At 39.1% G+C, this 19899-nt stretch overlaps 2 protein-coding genes across 2 annotated transcripts in view; one reads left to right on the top strand and one right to left on the bottom strand.

Annotated features, from left to right (window-relative positions):
* The window catches only part of LOC133564215 (melanoregulin-like), a 9908-nt gene extending 3623 nt beyond the window's left edge, over nucleotides 1–6285 (top strand). The window contains exons 3-5 of the mRNA XM_061918367.1: nucleotides 539–629; nucleotides 735–901; nucleotides 2659–6285. Of these exons, the coding sequence (XP_061774351.1) occupies nucleotides 539–629; nucleotides 735–901; nucleotides 2659–2745 (345 nt within the window). The 3' untranslated portion in view covers nucleotides 2746–6285. The remainder of the gene's footprint in view (nucleotides 1–538; nucleotides 630–734; nucleotides 902–2658) is intronic.
* Nucleotides 6286–7310: 1025 nt separating this feature from the next.
* Nucleotides 7311–19899, bottom strand: part of rab3gap1 (RAB3 GTPase activating protein subunit 1) — a 62527-nt gene continuing 49938 nt past the window's right edge. The window contains exons 18-24 of the mRNA XM_061918365.1: nucleotides 19184–19321; nucleotides 17270–17497; nucleotides 16183–16279; nucleotides 15826–15929; nucleotides 13054–13169; nucleotides 9774–9876; nucleotides 7311–7986 (exon numbers count right to left, since the gene is read on the bottom strand). Coding sequence (XP_061774349.1) covers nucleotides 7756–7986; nucleotides 9774–9876; nucleotides 13054–13169; nucleotides 15826–15929; nucleotides 16183–16279; nucleotides 17270–17497; nucleotides 19184–19321 — 1017 coding nt within the window. The 3' untranslated portion in view covers nucleotides 7311–7755. The remainder of the gene's footprint in view (nucleotides 7987–9773; nucleotides 9877–13053; nucleotides 13170–15825; nucleotides 15930–16182; nucleotides 16280–17269; nucleotides 17498–19183; nucleotides 19322–19899) is intronic.

Raw genomic sequence — 19899 nt, forward strand, 5'->3', positions numbered from 1 at the left:
TTTTTCATGACCTAACGTATATTCCGCTCTACCCCGGTATTGAGCACTGTATAACGGATGGACTACAGAAACCTTGAAATTAAAAAAATACATATATATATATATATATATATATATATACACATATATGTGAACATGTGTATGTATGTATGTGTATATATATATATATATATATATATATATATATATATATATACATATACATATATATATATATACATATACATATATATATATATATACATATACATATATATATATATATATATATATATATATATATATATATATATATATATAAAATAAGTATAACTACAATAACAAGCCATTCTTTTGAACCTTCAAAATAAAGGCTCGGTATTGAAATATTTTGCTTCCTTTAGCGAGAATTAACAATATAGAAGGTCATTAACAGAACATATGAGATGACGAGTACCCTGAAGACACAGCACACTTGTGTTTTACAGAATGTGGACATCATGTGTCCAACATTAATTGCATTGTTTTCCTTTCATCTTACACATCGGGGCGGCCCAAGGAATGGGAGAAGCTGAATTATGACATCCACACTTTGCGCTACGCCCGTCGGGAAGTCAGAGCTCGATGGAAGAAAATCCTGCTACAGTTAGGTGAGTCCCTTCCTCCTCAATAAGAACATTCACTGAAAGCAAGTCTTTTTGTCAAAATGTAATTGGCGTGTGGCTACGTGCCATGGTTGGCCGTCCTGCCTGCAGGTTATCAGTCTGAGGTGGATGCTCTGCTGTACGTCAACAAACAAAGTCGCCTCAATCGAGACCAAGAGAGTCTGAGCAGAGCGACTGAACCGTTGACCAAGTTATTGGACCACACGTCCTTGTTTCCTCCAGGAACTGGACATAAGACCAGATACCTCTACGTTATGGTACACACACACACACACACACACACATTTTCCCAACTCAATAAAGAAGCACTAGGAGATTTCAGCTAAAGACCGACTGATTATCGGCATCAATATTTGGCATTTTGACGTATATCGGTATATCTGTCCTTATTCCAGTTATAGTGCGCCTTATAACCCGGTGCGCCTAATGTGTGGAATAATTTTGGTTGTGCTTACCAAACTCAAAGCTATTTTATTTGGTACATGTTGAAATGATAAGTGCGATCAGTAGATGGCAGTCAAACATAAGAGATACGGGTAGACTGCAATATGACTCAAGTAAACAAAAACAAGATTGTATATGTTACATAAAAAATATAGAACATTACACAAGGTGCTCAAAAATCTATCAAAATGTTTTAGTACGACTTTGGTAAGCTATGAAGCTGGACCGCTTGATGGATTATACTGTGCTTCATCATACCAGTAAGATTATGGTGTGTGTATAAGGTAAGACATTTTATCTGGTGTTTTGTTTCGCAATATTATGCAAAAAAAAAGGGACGGGGTGGCGCAGTGGTAGAGTGGCCATGCGCTACCCGAGGGTCCCTGGTTGAATCCCCACCTAGTACCAATCTTGTCACGTCCGTTGTATCCTGAGCAAGACACTTCACCCTTGCTCCTGATGGGTGCTGGTTAGCGCCTTGCATGGCAGCTCCCTCCATCAGTGTGTGAATGAGTGTGTGAATGGGTGTCAAAGCGCTTTGAGTACCTTGAAGGTAGAAAAGCGCTATACAAGTACAACCCATTTATCATTTAAAAGCAACTTTTTCTACATTCTGGTACCTGCTGATCTGTATTTGGGATCTGCATTTGGGATCTGCATAAGTCCTGAAAAATTAGGCATATCCGCCTTTGTAGTCCGTGGCCACCCCTTAGTCGATAAGCTTCTTCTTTTTCTATATCTTCTTGTTATGGGACATTCACCCTCCGCTGTTGCCATTTCTAATATAAAGTAGTGTAAAGTTCTGACTTATATCTGTCAGTAAACTCGCCATGAAAACACTAAAACATACCGGTGTAGTGAGTCTAAATTATTCACCCAAGGAACTTTAGTTATTAGAGAGTTACGGTCGGATGGTTTTTCATGGGACACATTTCTGGCCTTGTTGCACTCGTGAGCCACGGATAAGGAGATGCTGCTGTTATTGATTGAAGTAAAGTCTGAATGTCATTAAAACAGTTAGCTCCATCTTTTGACACTTCTTCCACTTTCGTCCTTGCACGCTACACCGCTACAACAAAGATGTCAGGGAGAAGGCGCTGCCGAAAGTGAGCTACGTAAATTAGACCACCCACAAAACGATGCATCCTGAAGCGACTGTCAGAAATCGACATGTAGATTATTTGTAAAACATCATCTACGCAATATTTTTACCAACAAAAAAAACATTATATACTACCTATACCACAAGTGTTTTCAATTTAGAAAAAAAGTATATATATATATATAAATATATATATGACTCCTTTAATGTGCCCTATATATGAAAAAAGATCGAAAATAGACCATTCATCGGCGGTGCGCCTTATAACCCGGTGTGCCTTATGGTTCGGAAAATACAGTACTATTCATTTTTGAATAAATTATTTATTCATAATTAAATATCGGCCTCTTTGACCACTAATAATCGGTGTCAGTAAAAAAATCATATTGTTCTAATTTAAACGCCACATGCAGCGGGTTATATAAAACACCAGGACTTACGCCAATGTCTTCTGCATGTCGTCTTCAGGACCGCCTGGTGTGTCTGGACAGCGCTGAAGACTTTGTCAGATTGGCCACAGAAAAGTATCCAAAGGCCGAGACACAGGAAGGCTGAAACGAAGCACATTACCGAGCATCCCTTGTAGTGTGTAGATGCCATCGTGGTTTTGAATGTAAAGTGCATCCAGAAAGTATTCACAGCACGTATTGTTAGGTTTTTAAAATAAAATAAAAAACATTTTTAAATACATTTTTTGCAAAGTTAGAAAAACTAAGACACAAATGAATGTATTACGTTTTGGAATGTGGCTGTAACATCACAAAATGTGGAAAAAATGAAGCCCTGTGAATAATTTCTGGATGCACTGTATGTGACTTTTGATTGATTGATTGATACTTTTATTAGTAGATTGCACAGTTCAGTACATATTCCGTACAATTGACCACTAAATGGTAACACCCGAATAAGTTTTTCAACTTGTTTAAGTCGGGGTCCACGTTAATCAATTCATGGTAAATTTCATGACATGTGTTTAGATGCCTGTATAGTGCAATGAATCAGGTTACTGGTGTGTCAACATGCTGTGGGTATTGTTTTTTTTCTTGGCCCCTGGTGAAGGCGGTCGCATTCCCTCCCTCTCTGTGCCCGCTTGCCTCTATGGGTTGTCTTGCCTATACTTTTAAGAGCCTCTTTTTCTGCGCTGTCCGCCGAAATCTAAACATCTCAACATGGAATTGATAAGCCGGACTCTTGACTCAAGTGACAAAGTCGAGGAAAAGAGGTTCGGGGGAGTCTGGCGGCCCTGACGGAACGATCGCTGCCGGGTACGTGTGAGACTTCGTAGGAGAGATGGAGAATCAAGTGTCTCTCAGTGCTTTCCGTCGAGGACGTGGAAGATATCTTTTTGGAACTGTGATCGCAGGGTATCTGCTGATTGGGCTGGGTGTATCGTCAACCTCGGAAGAAGATGGCAGCCGTTTCAAGAAGCTCAAAGGCATGGGCCGGGTTGTGGGAACGCAGACTGTGGCGATTTCTGAACAGAACCGTAAGTTCAATGCGAACATTGATCAAATTGAGAGCCAGCATGGACGATGAGATCAGACAGGCCATTGAAATGTCTGCTCGCTTGGAAAACAACAATCCTTATCGACGATTCGACTCCCCCAAATGGTCTTGACGCCACTCTCAACAAACAAAGGCTGTTCTGAAAACATCCCCTGAAGGACGCCACAGTGATAGCCATTGTCACATCGCTCCCTCCTCCAATAACAACTGGGAGTTGAACATTGCTCGTAACGCCTGCAGAAAGAGACTCCAGGCCTACAGACACAGCAATACTCCACCCTGACCAGTGGGCATATGCACCACAACCCACGTGGTCTGTTGGAACACGAAGCAACGCCCTTGTGGCTGGCAGAGTCGGGCCGGATGTCCGTCCTTAACCCCTCGCTGTAAGTCTCGAGTTGTATGTTGTAATATGCGCTTTGCTATTGACTCTTTTTCCCACTCCAGACTCTGAGAACATCATTCAATCAATCAATCAATGTTTATTTATATAGCCCCAAATCACAAATGTCTCAAAGGACTGCACAAATCATTACGACTACAACATCCTCGGAAGAACCCACAAAAGGGCAAGGAAAACTCACACCCAGTGGGCAGGGAGAATTCACATCCAGTGGGACGCCAGTGACAATGCTGACTATGAGAAACCTTGGAGAGGACCTCAGATGTGGGCAACCCCCTCCCTCTAGGGGACCGAAAGCAATGGATGTCGAGCGGGTCTAACATGATACTGTGAAAGTTCAATCCATAGTGGCTCCAAGACAGCAGTGAGAGTCCCGTCCACAGGAAACCATCTCAAGCGGATCAGCAGCGTAGAGATGTCCCCAACCGATACAGGCGAGCGGTCCATCCTGGGTCCCGACGAGCGGTCCATCCTGGGTCTCGACTCTGGACAGTCAGTACTTCATCCATGGTCATCGGACCGGACCCCCTCCACAAGGGAGGGGGGGACATAGGAGAAAGAAAAGAAGCGGCAGATCAACTGGTCTAAAAAGGAGGTCTATTTAAAGGCTAGAGTATACAGATGAGTTTTAAGATGAGACTTAAATGCTTCTACTGAGGTAGCATCTCGAACTGTTACCGGGAGGGCATTCCAGAGTACATGTTTTTTTATACTCATTCTCCCATCAGCGTTTCAGTTCTGCAATCCTGTAACAGTTTTTTGCTGAAAACAACATTTTGATGTACTTGGGCAATGACAATACAGATCAATCCATTGCTCGTACCGTACGTAGGGTTGGGTATCGAGTATCGATTGGAACCGGGACTAACTTTCCAATTCTCCCGGAACCGTTCAAAAGTTTGAATTTCGATTCCTAGTTTCGATACCCAGTCCGCCGACCGGAAAAAAAGAATAAGTCCGCCGACGAACACCAACGAAGAAGCGCCCACCGCCGGAAGTGTTAAGGTAGCCGAGCCTATGTAGCCGAGCGAGTCAGTCAATCATGGATAGCGGGCGTCGACGTTCGAAAGTGTAGCTTTATTTTACTAAAAAAAAAGAAATATCGGCCAAATGTAACACGTGCGACAAGACTGTTTCGTGCTTAGGAGGGTGCACGTCGAACATGATGAAGCACCTCCGAGTTTATGGAGTACAAATAAATGCGTCGAGGACGTTCTGGACACTATCTGTCCAGAACGCTCACGCATCCTGCCTGAGAAGGAGGACATGGTCATTTTCCTAAACAAGAACTGTCTCTGATTTTATACTGTACCTGCTGCTAATCTGGACTGGGTTTTGGAAGTCGTTTCTTATTGTTTATTTGCTTTTCTGCACCAGGTTAGCCCATCAGTGGGAGCACGGTAACATGTTTAAGTACCTGCAGCATCATACACTTGTGTGTGGAAATGTGTTTTTATGAGGTTTTCAAAAATAAAGCTCTCTTGATGAACGTGTACCCCTGTGAAAATGTACTCATAATTTATAATATTTATATTCAAGGTCATATATTTGATATTTATATTCTAGTTGAAACAGCCCTGTGAGGAATTTATAGTAAAGTTCATAAAAAGTTAATAGAATTAAAATTGATGGAGAATGTCAGACTATTTAATTCAGAAAGACTGTAGGTTAGCTAGCCCATTTAAAATATCCTAAACTTTTTTTTGACCCTGAATTTTTTTTTTTTTTTAAAGAAAGAATCGGAATCGAGAATCGTCAGGAATCGGATTCGAAACAAAGAATCGGAATCGTTCGAATTCAAACGATACCCAACCCTAACCGTAAGTGAGGCAGGGGTTCGAGTTGAGGACGTTCTGTTCTTTATGTGACTTTACACTAGGGCTGCGAATCTTCGGGTGTCCCACGATTCGATTCAATATCGATTCTTGGGGTCGCGATTCGATTATATATCGATTTTTTTCCGATTCAACGCGATTCTCGATTCAAAAACGATATTTTTCAGATTCAAAACGATTCTGTATTCATTCAATACATAGGATTTCAGCAGGATCTACCCCAGTCTGCTGACATGCTAGCAGAGTAGTAGATTTTTTTAAAAAAAAGCTTTTATAATTGTAAAGGACAATGTTTTATCAACTGATTGCAATAATGTAAATTAGTTTTAACTATTAAACGAACCAAAAATATGACTTATTTTATCTTTGTGAGAACATTGGACACAGTGTGTTGTCAAGCTTATGAGATGCGATGCAAGTGTAAGCCACTGTGACACTATTGTTTGTTTTTTATAAATGTCTAATGATAATGTCAATAATGGATTTTTAATCACTGCTATGCTGAAATTGTAACTAATATTGATACTGTTGTTGATAATATTCATTTTTGTTTCACTACTTTTGGTGTGTTCTGTGTCGTGTTTGTGTCTCCTCTCAATTGCTCTGTTTATTGCAGTTCTGAGTGTTGCTGGGTCAGGTTTGGTTTTGGAATTGGATTGCATTGTTATGGTATTGCTGTGTATTGGTTTGTTGGATTGATTTAAAAAAAATAATAATAATAATAATTTTTAAAAATAACCGGAAAAAAAAAAAAGATTTTTAAAAAATGAGAATCGATGAGAATTGCGATTCGTATTCGAGTCAATTTTTTAATAACACCCCTATTTTACACGCTTTACTAAGCTGCTACTAGCAAGTAAAACTAGCACTTCCTCAAAGCAAATTGAAATTAGCTTCTGAATATTTACCGTGCGGGCTTCACAGTGGCAGAGGGGTTAGTGCGTCTGCCTCACGATACGAAGTCCTGGGTTCAAATCCAGGCTCGGGAACTTTCTGTGTGGAGTTTGCATGTTCTCCCCGCGAATGCGTGGGTTCCCTCCGGGTACTCCGGCTTCCTCCCACTTCCAAAAACATGCACCTGGGGATAGGTTGATTGGCAACACTAAATTGGGCCTAGTGTGTGAATGTGAGTGTGAATGTTGTCTGTCTGTATGTGTTGGCCCTGCGATGAGGTGGCGACTTGTCCAGGGTGTACCCCGCCTTCCGCCCGATTGTAGCTGAGATAGGCGCCAGCGCCCCCCGCTTCCCCCAGAAGGGAATAAGCGGTAGAAAATGGATGGATGGATGGATATTTACCGTGCAACTCAAGCTCACCACAATGTTATGCATTAGATGTCATTGTGGGCCAGCTGTATGCTAAAGAATGACAACGCAACTTGATCTAATGTATTTATTTATTTATTATTTATTTATTTGGTGTTAATAATCCATGTCCGATACTTAAAAACTTAACTCACAGAGAGCCACTGTACTCTCATTAACTAGTCGTCAGCTGATTTAAATAGAATCTAACGATCACGTTGGTTTGTTTGATGTTAACGTTCCTCGTTCATAAATGCACTATTGCAGATTTCACCTAGTAATGTACAATCTGTAGTTATTGATATATTCCGACTGCGGACATGAAACTGTCAGGATTGGTGCTGATCCAAAGTAGTTTTGGTCCCCGACCCCCACGCTGCCCAACTGGAAAATGTCAATATGTGCATTTTTGTTTTACTCTTATTAAGTTACAAAGTAACATTGTTAGAATGTGTTCCCCATTTATAGATCCTATATGTGGACTTTGGGTTTCGTTGTAATACTTTGAGGTGTTCGGTGTTAAAAGAAAGACGTGTCAGAGGAGAAGGCCCCCACAAGTCTAAATTCCTCCATGGTAAGAACGCAGAAAAGCCGCTGAGGGAGAGGTTTGGAATACGGTGCTGGTCGAGGAACACATGTACGCAACAAAATCTCCCGGCCTGCAGGGGAAGGGAAGTCCTGCGTTCTGCTCCTTTCTTCAGTCAGCCTCATTTCGTCTTCGTTCCCGTGTTCTTTGTCCAGGAGGACAGTCTACAGGCACACAGAAGTTGGAATTGCAAACGTTTAGTCATACGTCTCGTCCGGGAGTGTCCAAACTTTTGAGGGCGTCACACTGAAAAATTTAAGCATGCGGGGGCCATTTTGAGATTTTTCCTTTTCAAAACCAATACAATTTTAACCTTAAGGGCTCCTCTCAAGTATGGGAACAAAAAGGGCCAAAGTCATAAAATATTAAAAGTCAGAAATCGAGTTGGGTTTTTTTCAACGCTTAAACCTCGAGATCAACTTCAGATCTATCAGTTGATACATTTTTATTTATGTTTTATGTCTTTTTTGGTAAAGAAAATCTTGTTTTTAATGTCAAAAATACGAGATTTTCCCCAGAAATATTTACATAGTGGAGTATTTGATGGGACGTAACTGGAACCTTAATTAGGTTTTGATTTTGATTCATTATTATTTTTGAGGAATGACATAGACCAAAATTCACACTCCACTCATAAAAGTGTTAAATATAAGTTATATGTTATTTTATTTTCAATTATTAAATCTGTAGATCAACTTCTGATCCATCTCTCGATTAAAAGTTTGTATCATTTTTCTAATGTTTTTTTCCTTTGTTTGTTTTATGCCCTTTTTTCCTAGAAACTGTAGTTTTCTATGCCAAACACACAAAATATGCAATATTTTTCCCAACTTACATTTCAAAGTGGATGGTTTTTTATAAAGAAATTGGAGCTTTGAGTAGGTCAATCATTTATAACAACATTAAATGTAATAATTTTTCTTCGAGCAATGCCAGTTTTACGGATAAAAAAACAGCCTGCATGGCAGCTTTGTGTCATTAGAGTCAACAACTTAGGAGTGACGTGGCTCAAGTTGGTAGAGCGGCCACCACACTGGCTTGAATGTAGCTTAAAGATGTAAAAAAATTGGTTTTAAAATATTTTGGTCTCTAGAGAAAAAGTAACATACAAATATAATTCACTTCACTTTTTCTCGTTACCTTTCACCTGTACGCTATTTTCTTCCACTTCTTAATGTTTTCTTTTGTCAAAGTATTTTTATAATGTGCCACGGCCCGGTAAAAAAATTAGCTGCAGGCCGCAAATGGCACCCGGGCCGCACTTTGGACACCTCTGGTCTAGTCCAGTCTCAAAAGTGCCTTACCTTAAAAATCCCAGGATTCCTGTATAGACTTCAATTATTCATCTAATATGCACACACTCAGTAGATATGGGAGACCGGGCTTTCTGCTCCGCTGCTTTCAGTCTGTGGAAAGCTCTCCCTGACCACCTGAGGGCACCTCAGACTGTGGATGCTTTTAAAAAAGGCTTAAAAACCCATCTTTTTTAAAAAAAAGCCTTTGTACAGACATGCATGCTGGTTTTAGCTATTGGGCTGTTTTTAGTTTTATATTTTATTTATTTTTATTATCTTTTTTTTATTATTATTATTATTGCTATTTTTTTACACTGTGGCACTTTGAGGTTGTTTGCTAAACGTAAAGTGCGTTTTTTTTACAAATAAAATCTATTATTATGATTATTATTATTTTAAAAGGCCTCTCACTGATCGTTTTTTTTTCCTAAACAAAAAGTCACCCTGGGAATATATAACTGTTTTATTTACAGTTCCAATTTATAACACCTGTGCACTCTGGTAACTAATTTACATTTGGCATTGACTCCTGCATATAGAGTATGTATTTCCATGTGCACCTACAAATAGTGTGCTGCTACTTTGCTGCTGTCACCCCTACACCATTGCTGGGTTTATAAAGTCTATTCTATTCCATCCTACATGGAAACATGTACCTCTTGAGCAACAGCAAACAGCCTGTGGATGATGCCGCCAACCTTGCCTTGACCAGCTCCGCTCACAACAACCTCTGGCTCTTCCAGTAGAGAGTTGATGAAACTGAAAGAAAAGAAGAAAATATTAGGTCAACTGAATGTAAGTATGCATATTCAGCAACAGGTGTGGTCTTATTCATGCATTGGAACAGTTACTATTCGCCAAACGGAATCAGCTTTTTAACTGATAGACTTTTTTACATAGTCACAAGTGGCGCCTCCTATTGTTTGTGATGAAATGCTTCGAAAGACATGCAAGCACACATTATCTAACACAGATATCCTCTTAATTTTTTTATCAGTGATAAATGATCAATGATTAATGAACAATTAGTTGCTATATTGTCCAGGGTGTACACCGCCTTCCGCCCGATTGTAAATGAGATAGGCACCGGCGACCCCCGTGACCCCAAAGGGAATAAGCGGTAGAAAATGGATGGATGGAACTAAAAACATGAAAATGTCATACATTCTGGATTCATTACAGATCAACTGAAATATTGCAACCCTTTTATTATTTTAATATTGCTGATTATGGCATACAGCTTAAGAAAACTCAAAAATCCTATCTCAAAAAATGTGAGTATTTCCTCAGACAAAGTAAAAAAAAAGATTTATAACAGCAAAACAAAATCAAATAAATTAATGCACTCAGTACTTGGTTGGGAATCCTGTTGAAAAGGTCTATGGAGATGATGATTTCATTTTCCAGTATGATCTGGCACCTGCCCACAGTGCCAAAAGCACCAGTAACTAGTGTACTGACCATGGCATTACTGTCCTCGATTAGCCTGCCAACTCCCCTTACCTGAACCCCATAGAGAATGTGTGGGGTATTGTGAACACCGTCTTTGCTCCACAGTAAGTCTTTGCTGTCGTCCAGCATTCTGTTTTTGTTTACTTTGTAGCCACTTTGGTTTAAGTTTTGTTCTCTATAGCCTCCCCTAAGCTTCAAAGTCTTTTCTTAGCGGCACTCGCCTTTTGTTTATTTTTGGTTTGAGCATTAGATACGACGACAAACCCTTGACGTCTCACACAACGTGTTCCCGAAATCTACAAAGCAATTAACTCCCAGCCGCCAGTATTACACGGTTACGCTGCCGAGATCTACACAGCACCAACGCTCAACAACAACACATAATTTGCAGAATATAACTACTGATTGGCAAAAAATATTTTAAACCCAAATAGGTGAATTTACACACTCCCCCACGGCACACCAGACTGCATCAGTGGTTGAAAAACACTGGATTACTTCACCGGAAAACATTGGCAAGCAGGGAATACATTGGGCCAACAAACACACTTTAGGAGGTTAACATAAGTAAAATATATTATAAAGTAGGTAAACATAGGCAGAATGAAGTAAAAAAACAAAAAAATTGGTCAACGTAAGTACAGTATGTTAGAAAGCAGGTAGGCATAGATAGAAGAAGGGGAACAATGGTGGAAAACAAAAGCAAAATAAGGTAAAAAAGTTGGTAAACATATAGAAAAAAGTAAAAAGTATGTCAAAATAGGTAAAACATGGTTTAAAGTAGGTAAACATAGGCAGAATGATATAAAAAAGTAGTTAAACATGAAGAAAGTAAAAAAGTAGGTCAACATATATAAAACATGGTATATAGTGGGTAAACAGGCACAAGAAAGTAAAAAAAAAATAAACAAGTAAAATATGTTTTAAAGCAGGTAAACATAGGCAGAAGAATATAAAAAAAAGTAGTTAAACATGAAGAAAGTAAAAAAGTAGGTCAACATAAGTAAAATGTGATATACAGTATGTAACCATAGGGAGAATAATATAAAAAAGTAGTTAAACATGAAGAAAGTAAAAAAGTAGGTCAACATAAGTAAAATGTGATATACAGTATGTAACCATAGGCAAAATAATATAAAAAAGTAGTTAAACATGAAGAAAGTAAAAAAGTAGGTCAACATAAGTAAAATGTGATATACAGTATGTAACCATAGGCAGAATAATATAAAAAAGTAGTTAAACATGAAGAAAGTAAAAAAGTAGGTCAACATAAGTAAAATGTGATATACAGTATGTAACCATAGGCAGAATAATATAAAAAAGTAGTTAAACATGAAGAAAGTAAAAAAGTAGGTCAACATAAGTAAAATGTGATATACAGTATGTAACCATAGGCAGAATAATATAGTTAAACATGAAGAAAGTAAAAAAGTAGGTCAACATAAATAAAACATGGTGTATAGTAGGTAAACATGGGCAGAAGAACGTAAAAAGTAGGCAAACTTAACTAAAACATGGTATAAATTAGGTTAACATAGGCCAAATAAAGTAAAAAAGTAGGTAAACATAGGTAAAACATGGTAAACATGGGCAAAATAAGGTAAACATGGAGGTAAACAGGTAAAACATGCTATAAAGTAGGTACAAATAGGTTAAAAAAGTAAACAAGTAGGTAAACATAGGTAAAAAATGGTATTAAGTAGATAGCCAAAGAAAAACAATTAGGTAAAAATAAGGAAAACATGTTATAAAATAGGTAAAGAAAGGCAAAAGAAAGTAAACAAGTAGGTAAACATCGGTAAAACATGGTATTAAGTACATAGGCAAAGGAAGTAAACAAGTAGGTACACATTGGTAAAAAAGATAAATAAGTAGATTTTGTTTGGTCGTGTTCAGCAGATTATACTGTGGAATTAACAACAATACAATATATTACAACCATAATTACTGTAATGAAACATTTCAAAGTGTTTAGATTTCTTCCCTCGCATCGCCAACTGTTATTGTGTTTGGCTTTGGTGACCTCAAGTCTGTGTTGTTATGTTGACTTTTCCTGCATTTTCAGTTGGGGTGATGGGACAGTTTTGTACTGAATGAAATATCTTTTGAGACTTCATATCAATGCTATTTGATGTAAATGTTCGACTTCTGCGATCATTTCTGATCTTTTAATGGACTGATCTTATTCAACCAATGAGTCGGCCTGCCCTATAACTTTTTAAAAATGGTATACAAGCATGCACTTTGTATGAGTCGTCAGTTGTCAATGCCTCAAAATGTGCACACGACAGCTTTAGAGTTTGTGTACTGATACAAACATTCTCCTGCCAAATTGCCTTTTATAAATTACAACAGTGGTGTAAAACAGGTGGAGTACCCATCTTTTATGTCCCAGTTATTGCAAGGACAACCTTTACAAATAAGACTCAAGATCAGCATTATCTAACAGGTTGACAGAACAAGCAATACTTGTTGGGAACTTACTTAATCAGTTCTTCTCTTTCTTGGCCATTTTCAGCCTCATCAATGGCAAACTTTTGTTTGAGCGACCGAAACTGAGCGATGACGGTCTCCATGGTGATAATAAAGTCCAGGCAATCCTACAGAAAGGGAAAAAATAGATGCTTTTTAAATATGTATGGCATTGATTGTTTATTCCACCTGATCGAATCCCAGCTCAGTGGCCTTGTGGTTGGAGTGACCGCCCTGAGATCGGTAGGTCGTGAGTTCAAACCCCGGCCGAGTCATACCAAGGACTCTAAAAATGGGACCAGTTACCTCCCTGCTTGGCACTCAGCATCAAGGGTTGGAATTGGGGGTTCAATCACCAAAATGATCCCCGGGCGCGGCGCACGCTGCTGCTCACAGCTCTCCTCACCTCCCAGGGGGGGAACATGGGGATGGGTCAAATGCAGAGGACAAATTTCACCACACCTAGTGTGTGTGTGACAATCGTTGGTACTTTAACTTAACTCTAACCTTGTCTTCACCCATTTTGTTGTATATTTAACCCTCAATCAATCAGTTAATCAATCATTCTTATATATAGTAGCAGTACGGAACCTGTCAAAACAAATAATGACATTGTCTTATATAAACTATTCAATTAGGAAAACAAAGAATGCTGATTCAGTTCTTGTATACATAACACACTAATACACACTTTGTAAAGACAAATTCCAACAGGACACGTGTACATTATGAAATGTGTATTTTATTCATTGTATTATGTATTTAAGTAATGTACAGGTATATGTGTGGTGGTCAGTGTTTACAACAACACCTTTGGCACTTAAACATTGGGATTTTACATTTTTAATATTGTTAATCTATGTACTATGTGGTGACTGTGTTTAAATTTAAATATCAACTTGCCTAAGGACTGGAGATGGAAATTAGCCATTGGCTATAATCTCCCATATATACATGTCAAATGATTGTGGATATGTGTTGTAATGTAATGACAACGTTCATAGACATATATTTTGTCAATTTTAAATACATTAAATCTAATCCTGAGAGATAGACAACCATTCACACTTCATGGAGTGAGATTGAATGCTTACTGCTTGCAGGGAAGTCAGGCGAGTAAACCAGTAACTGATAAATTGACATAATTTGGGGCGGGAACAGCAGGGACATGTCTCCTGCACTTTTTCAAAAAGGAGTTTTTCTCCACTGTCCTTTTCAATGTCCAAAATTAGTGTTACGCTATTGAAAGGAGACAAGTCAAACACTGGTGCGAGCCGGCTTAGGCTGAAGCTTGACCCTTCAGACCGCCCACAGCCTCATTTATTGGTTTTCTAGGGGTGTCTTCCTGCTAACGTGATAATGACTGACAGCTCGTGGGTCTCCACACGGCAATATGAATCACGAACGAGTAAGAAAAATAAAAAAATCCAAACAAGAGGAGTCTTGTGCTCCACTCAAAATGTACTTTAAGTAAATTCTGGGTCCGCTGCTACTTTTCTCCTTCGCTTTGAATCCTGCGGCTTATAAACGGTGCGGCTAATTTATGGATTTTCCTTTACTGACGGTCATAACGCAAATGGTTATACAAAACAAGCAAAAACACTGAAATTGTGTGTTATAACTCAGTGGTCCCCAACCTTTTTGTATCCGCGGACCGGTCAATGCTTAATAATTTGTCCCTTTTTTTTTATTTTATTTTTTTTGTTCTTTGTCATGAAAAAGGGACGTTTTTGTCATGAAAAAGGGAGTTTTTTGTGGTTGGTGCACTATTTGAAAGTGGATATTGTGTTTTTTATGTTGATTTAATAAAAATAAAAAAAAATATATATATATATTTTTTTTTTTAATAAAAAATTATTTTGCGGCCCGGTACCAATCGGGCCACAGTGGTTGGGGACCACTGTTATAGCTTGTGCAATGGTGCCATCTTTGGGCGAGTTCGCTCACTGCAGGTTCTGCAGTTCCCCTCTATTTACTTTAGAGCTTTCAACCACAAGTACAACTGCCATTCTGTCCTCTAGCTGTCCATGGCGTTTCTACTCATCAATATTTTTAATTAATCACTCCAAGCAACGTTTGTAAGATTTACAATATAACTACAACAATTGTTACTTACTAAACCGTCCCATGTGTGATGTCTAAGGAATATTTTCATGCATATTTGTACATGCTATGCTATTTAATGAAGGTAGCATTGTTACCATTAACTAATATACTAACTAATTTACGAGTGTGTTAGTATTATTAACTTACAATGGCATTATTTTTGTATTGCTTCAGTATTGTTTATTCACCAAAATGTCACCGTGGAATTATTGAGGCTGTTTAGCTGATTAGAGAGCTTGCTTCCGCAGCTAGTGGGTCCATGATGTCTGTAGCAGACACTGTTTGGAAACAAGTAAGGTATGTAAATAAACATTTACAAAATATTTGTGTGTATATAACTCATTTCCCAATGTATATATCTGCAGCTTATAGTCCAGGGCGGCTAATATATGGAACACTATTCTTTTCTTCTAAAATTTAGTGGGTGTATTTTATATTATATGTGGTATGTAGTCCGCAAAATACAGTATTGTAAGTGCTCAGGGATTAGGAACGCAAGTTGAGGTACTACTATATACTGTATATACATCAACCAATAGTGTCCCCTTAAATTTCGTTCCTGCTCTGATATGAAGACGGGTGTTGCAAAGACAACGTAAACACGTCCAATCCAGAGGCTGAGTCCTAAATCAGGTTAAACAATGAGCAGAGACTGTGTTGTGCTTGCAAGTTGCTGACCTTTAAGTTATTGTAGTCAGGATTGGGTTGCTGCAGCAGCTTGCTTGCTTGAACTGTTGCTTTCAGGGTGTTTTTTTTTACTGATGGAATGCTGTCGACAGACGCTGTAAGAGAAGGAATTAAAAAAAAAAGGCAAAATCTATTTAAAAAGAGGAAAAACTTTAGACGAGACAGAATAAACATTTTTTTTTTACATTAAAAAAAAAAATGCAAAGAACAACAATAAAGGTGAAATTATATGCTTTACGCCCCTCATTCCACCAGGCGCCTCAGGGGGATGCAACACAAAATTTGCAAATCACTCGACAAACCGATCGTCTCCGTTCCGTCATGTTCAGATCATTTTGAGGTACTCACCTTCCTCCTTCACCTTCAAAATTGCAGCATGTATTATGCAGGGCAGGAGATGGCGAGTCAGGTCTGCAGGCTTTTGCAGTTCCAGATAATGCAAGACCTGAAAGACCAGTCAAAACCTAAATAGGTTTCTATTTTACTTTGGTAAAACAGGAATATTTATATTTCTCCTCATTCATTTCTTTCAAGATATGAACGTTCATGAGTACACACCTTAAATTGCGCATATGATGAATTTTGTCTTTTCTGATTTATGGTTAAAATGTTTGGTTTGCTCGTGGTAAACAATCCCAAAGCCTCAAATCAAAAGGTTTATGCATTTTGGTGTGAGCTTGCACACAGTTTTGGATACTTCAATTTACGGGGTTTTACAGTCTGGCTACATTGTGACATCATAGCGAGGTGGACATACTTACAAACCCTGTTTCCATATGAGTTAGGAAATTTTGCAAATCATTTTCAACCCATATTCAGTTGAATATGCTACAAAGACAACATATTTGATGTTCAAACTGATAAACCTTTTTTTTTGGGAAATAATCATTAACGTTAGAATTTGATGCCAGCAACACGTGACAACTATCCATCCATCATCCATCCATCATCTTCCGCTTATCCGAGGTCGGGTCGCGGGGGCAACAGCCCAAGCAGGGAAACCCAGACTTCCCTCTCCCCAGCCACTTCGTCTAGCTCTTCCCGGGGGATCCCGAGGCGTTCCCAGGCCAGCCGGGAGACATAGTCTTCCCAACGTGTCCTGGGTCTTCCCCGTGGCCTCCTACCGGTTGGACGTGCCCTAAACACCTCCCTAGGGAGGCGTTCGGGTGGCATCCTGACCAGATGCCCGAACCACCTCATCTGGCTCCTCTCCATGTGGAGGAGCAGCGGCTTTACTTTGAGTTCCTCCCGGATGGCAGAGCTTCTCACCCTATCTCTAAGGGAGAGCCCCGCCACACGTGACAACTAGAAAATCACTAAAAACTAGTGATTGACTTCAGCTGTTTTTTTCTTTTTTTTTTTAGACACGGCAAAATCGTAAAAACCTAATGACCCCTTTTTCAGAATGTCAAGAAAAGAAAGTGTTGAAAATGACCTTTTCTGCTTCTTTGGTGTCATCAAAAAGCCTTTTCTGGCGATTAGCAGGTACAGCCCTGGCATTCTCCCATGTCTCCCCCCACATGTTGCCTGGAATCTTCATCCTCGCACTGAGCGAGCCTTTCATCACCGTTTCACCCTCTTCATTGACCACTTCGTCCTCCACGAAATCCCTGGGAGAGTACCAGCGCACAAAGTCCTCAAGAACGGAACCTGGGTTGGCTGCCTATGGAGCAAAAATATCATATCAGGATGTTTTTTTTGCTTTTTTTAAACAAATATACAATGAAAAAGGCTATGCAAAGAAAAAGCATGCCTAACAGAAAATGAATGAATGCAACTTGCTGACAAACAACAAAAGCTTTATCATATCGGACACAATGTATTTACAATTATGAACATTCACATTGAGTTTAAACAAACTGTTTCCCCAAGTTAATGGGAAAGGTGTTGTGTCACTTTGGCCACAACATCTTTGTTGTTAGCTCGCCATGTTTATGCACCATGTTCACAGATTAAAATAATTGTTGCTCGACAAAAAGAGCCATGAAAAGATTGCCAATGCCTTGAAATTGAGCTGTTACACTCAGGACAGGGCTAGCCGTGGTTGACAAGGAAGTTTAGTTCACATACTCAGTGGTTGTGTTTGAAAAAGACTTGTGAGTGCTGCCAGCATTGCTGCAGAGGTTGAAGGGGTTTTGGTTCAGCCTGTCAGTGCTCCGACCATACCACCCCACATTGCATCAAATGGGTCTGAATAGCTGAAAAAAGCCTATCTTAAAGATCATGCAAAAAAAAAAAAAAAAAACGCCTGCAAAGAGTTTGGTGAAGGCATGAAAATTAAGGACATTAATTACTGGAAACATGCCTTATGGTTGTATAAGATTTAAGTACAAGTATTTATTTCAGAAAATGTCAAGCATGTGTGGAGGCATCCTGGTGAAGACTACAAAGAGAAGTGTGTAGTTACTTGGGATAGATACCATTCACATTTAAACAGATATGGTACCAATTACCGGTACCGAGGAAGCAATACCGGTACCAATTTTTGGTACTTTTGTGTGTGTTAATAAATCTAAATTATTTGATAACATTTTTTTTTTTTACGTTTTTAATGTAACATTTGAAAATGAGCTGATAATAATCACTGTGCTTTATTTTCTTACACATTTGAGTCTCATTTACAATGCAGTTGCTCTTCCAAGACATTAGATGGCAGTGCTGTGTAGGCTATCTATGGTATGTTGTCTTGACGAGGAAGTAGCTTTTTCCAGGGAGCTGAATGTGTTATGTTACGCCCCACAAAGTGTTTATACTGTAAGTGTTGTGTCTATTACGCACCCGCTGTTTGATTGTAACATTCATCGTAGTTTTAGCTTTCAATACAAAATTTGGAGGCGTTGAAATCGCCATGTAAAATCGCTAATACTACAAGTAGCCCGTCTATAACAAATCCAATGATCATCAAGCTAGCACATTTTGGAAACGTGAAGCCGTAGTTTACGTCTGAGTGTTTTTTACCAAGCATACTTGCTTTTGTTGGTCTTGAAAATTGCAATATCGCATAGAGGGAGTTCTGCTGAGTCCAGCCTGAGTGCTACTTGAGTAATTGTTTTCTTGACCTGATGTTTAGTCTACTACCGGGAGGTGAAAAGTCTGCAACCGGATATGACATCACATGCAACAAAGGTATCAAAATATGACACTGTTTGAATTTATGTGACTCAATACCCAGTAGTACTGACGGAATTTGGTCAGTGCCTATAAAAGTACCGAAGTCAGTAGCCATACCTAATTAAAAAAATGATAGTAGATTTTAAATTGCATTGCACTTAATAGTCGTACAACAAATCCCAAAGTGCTAGTTATTGTCAAAGCAAAAACACTGTATTACATACAAGGCCTTTCTGACCTTAAAAGACTCCATGTCAGAGAGAAGACAGGCACTCTGCATCCGAGCACGAAGTTGTGCACCTTCGGCGGAGGTCCCCAGCTTTGCAAGTATTTCCGACTGCTCCTCTAATAAGTCCTCGGTCATGGGAGCAGGTTCCTGATAAAATATGAAAACAATATCGCGACATTGGTACATTGTAATGTTCCACCGGCATGAACTCTCTATGCGGTTGTTTAGGGCCTCAACCACTAAGGGGGACCAGATAATTATGGCAAACGGTCACTTCAGTAGCTGATTGTACTTGTGCTGTAAAGGTGAAGTGAAGTGAATATTTATATAGCGCTTTTTCTCTAGTGACTCAAAGCGCTTTACATAGTGAAAACCAATATCTAAGTTACATTTAAACCAGTGTGGGTGGCACTGGGAGCAGGTGGGTAAAGTGTCTTGCCCAAGGACACAACGGCAATGACTATGATGGCGGAAGCGGGGATCGAACTTGCAACCCTCAAGTTGCTGACACGGCCGCTCTACCAACCGAGCTATACTGTAGGTGTTTGCTTGTTCTACTTTGATGGACTGAATTACCTCATGGATACAATTAAACTGCTTCTGCTTAACTTCTGTTTAGCTGCGAGTCAACAGGGCCTTTGTAAATGTTTTAGTCCGCTATTGGGCTATTCAAAATTTCATACAGATAATTGCCAATTACCCATTGCTTCAAGCGCAGTCATCGT

Source organism: Nerophis ophidion, linkage group LG13, assembly GCF_033978795.1.
Source record: "Nerophis ophidion isolate RoL-2023_Sa linkage group LG13, RoL_Noph_v1.0, whole genome shotgun sequence".
Taxonomy (NCBI): Eukaryota; Metazoa; Chordata; class Actinopteri; order Syngnathiformes; family Syngnathidae; genus Nerophis; species Nerophis ophidion.